General features: G+C 46.3%; 1 protein-coding gene across 1 annotated transcript; it reads right to left on the reverse strand.

The window, feature by feature from the left end:
- Nucleotides 1–935: 935 nt before the first annotated feature.
- On the reverse strand, nt 936–3,606 carry LOC116982235 (nuclear factor 7, brain-like). Its single transcript, XM_033035520.1, has 3 exons — nt 3,091–3,606; nt 2,912–3,007; nt 936–1,608 (listed from the first exon to the last, which is right to left on the reverse strand). Exons 1-3 carry the CDS (start codon nt 3,499–3,501, stop codon nt 1,222–1,224), a joined length of 894 nt encoding a protein of 297 aa, XP_032891411.1. The 5' UTR covers nt 3,502–3,606; the 3' UTR covers nt 936–1,221.
- Between the last annotated feature and the right edge of the window lie 2,145 nt (nt 3,607–5,751).

Below are 5,751 nucleotides of genomic sequence, written 5' to 3' on the forward strand. Positions count from 1 at the left end.
TGGCTGATCTACCTCTCACACCTAACCATATGTTCTTGCCGTCTCCCCATAACCTCTAACTCCTGTGCTAATCAAGAATCTATCCATCTCTGCCTTAAAAATATCCACTGACTTGAGTTCCACAGCTTTTTGTGGCAAAGAATTCCACAGATTCTCCGCCTTCTGAATAAATACATTTCTCCTCATCTCCTTCCTCAAAGAACGTCGTTTAATTCTGAGGCTATGACTTCTGGTCCTAGACTCTCCCACAGGTGGAAACATCCTCTCTAGATCCACATTATACAGGCCATTCACTACTCTGTATTTCAATGAGCCCCCCCCTCATTTTTCTAAACTCCAGTAAATGAAGGCCCAGTGCTCATCGTAGGTTAGAACATAGAAACATAGAAATTAGGTGCAGGAGTAGGCCATTCGGCCCTTCAAGCCTGCACCGCCATTCAATATGATCATGGCTGATCATCCAACTCAGTATCCCGTACCTGCCTTCTCTCCATACCCTCTGATCCCTTTAGCCAAAGGGCCACATCTAACTCCCTCTTAAATATAGCCAATGAACTGGCCTCAACTACCCTCTGTGGCAGTGAGTTCCAGAGATTCACCACTCTCCGTGTGAAAAAAGTTTTTCTCATCTCGGTTTTAAAGGATTGCCCCCTTATCCTTAAGCTGTGACCACTTGTCCTGGACTTCCCCAACATCGGGAACAATCTTCCTGCATCTAGCCTGTCCAACCCCTTAAGAATTTTGTAAGTTTCTATAAGATCCCCCCTCAATCTTCTAAATTCTAGAGAGTATAAACCAAGTCTATCCAGTCTTTCTTCATAAGACAGTCCTGACATCCCAGGAATCAGTCTGGTGAACCTTCTCTGCACTCCCTCTATGGCAATAATGTCCTTCCTCAGATTTGGAGACCAAAACTGTACGCAATACATCCAACTGATGTCAGGCTAACTGGTCTATAATTCCCTGTTTTCTCTGTCCCTCCTTTCTTAAAAAGTGGGATAACATGAGCTCCCCTCCTATCCACAGCAACTGATCCTGAAACTATAGAACATTGGAAAATTATCACCAACACACCCACAATTTCTAGAGCTACTTCCTTATGTACCCTGGGATGCAGACCCTCAGGCACTGGGGAGAAGGCTGGAGAATGGAGTTGAAAATGTGAGCAAGATTAGCCATGTTTGAATGGCAGAGTAGACTTAATGGGCCGAATGTTCTAATTCATCTAGTATGAATTATGAGATAGCAGAGCGTGTTTGTATGAGGGATGTTGGAAAAATATAGGAATTGATAAAAGTTACATTTTCGCAAATATTTCGGTGCCAATGTTGTGACTGCAGTTTCATTGAACAAGATTGAAACATAACCCCTGACCTTCAGAAATAACACAATGTCTGTTTGTTCCATTCGCCCCTGCAGATTTGTGAGTTCCTCCTCAATAGAGTTTAAATTCTCTTGAATGTCTTGAAGAATTTTCTCCATTTGACTTAGAATCTTCTCCTCATCCTCCTTGATCTCTCCGAGAATGCGCTGCTCTTTCTTCACGAGAATCTGGTGCAGTTCAGTAAACTGAGATGTGACGTGAGACTTGAGGCTTTGTGACTGCTCCTGTCAAATGAAAGGTGAAGATTGATCGAATATATTTCTGTATTCTATTTTGTTGTTAAGTAGAAGGTGACCAATTGGCACGTTGATATCTATGCTGTTCCTTAGAATAATCCCATTAATCACATTTCCTCGCATTTCCCTGAAACACAATGGCCCTCACGTCCACATTAACTCCCACCGACTCACAGATCACCCGCCTTCAGCAGCTTCATTACAGCAACCAATTAAACCAACATGTCTGGGAGATGTGGGCGGAAACCGCCCTGGTCACGGGGAGAACATAGAAACATAGACAATAGGTGCAGGAGTAGGCCATTCAGCCCTTCGAGCCAGCACCGCCATTCAATATGATAATGACTGATCATCCAGAATCAGTATCCCGTTCCTGCTTTCTCCCCATATCCTGTGATCAGGCATGAGACAGGAAGAAACTGAAAAAAGAGGAAGAGGGATGGGGGTCCAGGTGGCAGCGCTCCTGGTGGCGGTAAAACAAGGCAGCGCCTCCCCTCCCCCCATGCAGAGAATATTAAATAATTATCAGAATCAGAATCACACTTTATCCGCCAAGTATGTTTTGCAACATATGAAGAATTTCAGTGGCCAGGTCAGTCATACAATTAAAAGCAACAGGTCACTCAAAAACACATTTTAACATGAACATCCACCACAGTGACTCCTACACATTCCTCACTGTGATGGAAGGCGAAATAAAGTCCCTTCCCTTAGTTCTTCCTCGATCGTGGGCCTCGAGCCCCCGTTGACGGGACGATCTTGACTCCTGTAGCCGGCGGTGTTTGAGCCTCCGCGTCGAGGCGATCAGCTCCCCATTTCAATTGAAATGACTCAATTTCCTTGCTTGTTTACCCTTAAATTATACTGTAAGGGGATGGGGGGGGGGCAGAGTTGTGTGAGAGAGGGAGGGCAGGGTTATGCCTGGGGAGGGAGTGGTGGAGGTGGGAGGACAGACTTGTTCCAGGGGAGGGGGTGGGGGGGGGGGGGAGTTGTTCCAGGGGAGGTGAAAGGTTTGGTGGTGAGGAGTGGACAGAGTTGTACCAGGGGAGGGGAGTGTCTGTGTGTGTGTGTATGTGGGGGGGGGGGGGGGGGGGGGTTGGGGGAAGGGGTGGAGAGCGGGGGGAAGGGGACATGGAAGCGTCACATCGACAATACCAGAAGTCAGGGTCGAACCGAATTCACCGTAGCAGCGAAACAGGGGAATTGTCTGCTGCCGCGCTACGCTGTAGTGCATTAACCAAAATACAAAACTACAAAACACGACCAGAAATGCCACACAGCAAGGTCTCACCCGGACTTGGGAAATCTTCTGCTTCTGTTGCTCTTCCATTTCCTGGATGGCTGATTTATTTGTTGTCAGTGATTGTATGGATGATTTAACCTGCTCCTGCGAATCAGAGAGAAAGGGGGTTAGACAATAAACATTCAACTATACGTTCAAGCAAGTGATCGTAGTCGGTTTGCTTTTACCTTGTAGGTTTCAACAGCTTCATCGACCGGCATGAAGCTGTGAGACTTGTGTTCCCGCCCAGCTGCACAAATCACACAGATCAGTTTCTTGTCCGTTTCACAAAACAGCTTCAGTTCTTCCTGATGTTTGTCGCAGTGATGTTTACTTTCCTTCTCTTCCGTATTCAGGCTCAGTGTTCGAGCTTTCTCAGACAGTCTCGCCAAGGCCCGATTAACTTTGAGGGTGCGGTCTGTAAACTCGTCTCTACATTCCGGGCAGGAGTTTCTCTCCTCCCTGTCCCAACTCTGTGTGATACAGGAGCGGCAGAAGTTGTGCCCACACTCCAGGATAACCGGATCGGTGAAGAAATCCAGGCAGATGGGACAAAGTGTCTCCTCCGTCCAACTCGCGACCTGCTGTTTAGAAGCCATTTTAACTCCTGCCACTTCCTGGTTTGAAACTGCTTTCACTGATTGGGAGCTGCTGATCCCTTGTGATCCCTCTGTACCGCGAGTGTCCACCGCGTACGCTGCCGTCTCCAGCACATTGGCTGCAGGTTTACAGGGTGAACGTGTTCTAGGTGATCGTGTCCTGACCTCAAATACCCATAGAGGGGTTAGTGAGATGTTAAACAGACCGGTATATAAATGTAAACGCAGGGAATGTTATGGGACAGTTTAGAGCAGGGTAGAAAATGTCATGGTCTAAAAGGAAACGAACTGGGGTGTAAAACGATGGTTAAATATAAACTTAGAGTGAAGTCGTCGGATTTATTGTCATCTGTACAAGTACTGCGATGAACAGCTGCGATGAACAACTCATCACCGTTTCAGCTGCATCACACGCACAAATACTCAGTGCTACACAAAATATTAATTAAACGCAAATTACAACCACATTACACATACATTCTGCAAGTTAGTAAAAACAAAATTAAAAACTGCTCCAAAGACAAGGCATTAATGCAAAACACAATTAAAAATAAACACATCCATGGCAGTGCAGGCGGTAGTGCAACTCGTGTGCGTTGGAAATGCCGTACATGATGCGAACAGTCAGGATACATTCTACAGCGCTGATGTGGAGGTTTCTTCGAGTATCAGGTTATATCCCGGAATATCCACAATACGACGACACAATCCGTATGGAACAAAGAACAGTCCACATAGGAGCAGCCCTTCGGCCCACAGTGTCTGTGCCGAATATGATGCCAAGACCAACTCTTACCTGCTTAAACATAATCTATATTCTTCAATTACCTGCATACACGTGCCTGTCCAAAAATCTCTTCACCGCCTGTCTCGTATCAGCCTCCACCACCATCCCTGGCAACGCGTTCCAGAAACTCACCATCATTGGGGTAGAAAACCTGCCTCGCACATCTCCTTGAAACGTTGCCCCTCTCATCCTATAGCTATGCTCTCTACTATTAAATATTTCCCTCTCGGTAAAAGGTTCTGATTGTGTAACCTGCCCACCCCTCTCATAATTCGATAGACTTCCATCAAGTCTCCCCTCAACCTCCGGCGATCCGGAGAAAACTTTCCATAGTCGGTCTGACCTCTCCATTCTCTCAATTAAATCATAATTCTGGTAAACCTCCTCTGCATCGTTGCCAAGTTCTTCATATCCACTTTCACATCCAGTGACTCTATCACCATCGACATTCCGGGTGCTCCGAAATAGGTGCGGGTGATGAGGAGGGGAGGGGGGAATGTGAGAGTAGGTGCAGGGTAAGAGTGAGAGGATAAGGAACAGGGAAATTAGGGCGGCGGTGGGCAGAATTTGTATTCAATGGGAGACGGCTGCGAGTTGAGACACACGGGACTGCAGATGCAAACTGCTGGACGAACGTAGCGGGTCAGGGGCTATCTGTGGCAACATCAGGTGCGGTGGCGAGGCAGAGATTACGTTACTGAACGAGGAATCCAGAGTCACATCCAGAGACGCAAATTCAAGTGTCTCCATTGCACCTTAAATGAATGATTGAAATTAAATCCTTCTATCATGCAAATGTCCTTATTGATAGTTAATAAATGGTGGTAGTTGCAGCTTTTAAAAAGAACAGCGGTATAATTGCTGCCTTACGGCGCTTACAGCGCTAGAGAGCCGGGTGCTGTCTGTACGGAGTTTGTACGTTCTCCCCGTGACCGCGTGGAGTTTCTCCCAGATCTTCGGTTTCCTGCCACACTCCAAAGACGCGCAAGTTTGTAGGTTACTTGGCTTTGGTATAAATGTAAATTGTCCCTAGTGTGTGTAAGATAGTGTTAGTGTGCGGGGATCGCTGGTCGGCGCGGACCCGGTGGGCTGAAGGGCCTGTTTCCGCGCTGTATCTCTAAACTAAACTGCACTAAATACAGTTAACCGCCTCAAATTCTTGTTAAAATACTAGTTTGAGGATCGATGACCATAACACTCCTAAATTGTTGTTTAAGATACAGTTCCACATGGCTGAAGTTCAAATGTCCTTTGAAATGGCCGAGAAACCCATTCAGAGGCCAATGAGGGGTGCGTAATAAATACTGGTCCTGCCCCGACACCCAAACCCATCACACCGGTAATGCGCATCTATTTAAATTAATCCCTTAATGAGGAAAAATCCTTAATAAGTAATTAATTTAAACAGATTAAGGAATTACAGAAGCAGTTTACCCGCTCCAGTGATCTGGGTTCCATTAACT

Source organism: Amblyraja radiata, chromosome 16, assembly GCF_010909765.2.
Source record: "Amblyraja radiata isolate CabotCenter1 chromosome 16, sAmbRad1.1.pri, whole genome shotgun sequence".
NCBI classification, from domain to species: domain Eukaryota; kingdom Metazoa; phylum Chordata; class Chondrichthyes; order Rajiformes; family Rajidae; genus Amblyraja; species Amblyraja radiata.

Excerpts from the sequence above, each read along its gene's own strand:
- LOC116982235 (XM_033035520.1), bottom strand. The coding sequence starts at position 3,501 with ATGGCTTCTAAACAGCAGGTCGCGAGTTGGACGGAGGAGACACTTTGT. Across the intron at positions 3,008-3,090 it reads AAGCTGTTGAAACCTACAAG|GAGCAGGTTAAATCATCCAT; the intron begins GTAAAAGCAAAC and ends TCTGATTCGCAG. Across the intron at positions 1,609-2,911 it reads AGAAGATTTCCCAAGTCCGG|GAGCAGTCACAAAGCCTCAA; the intron begins GTGAGACCTTGC and ends TTCATTTGACAG.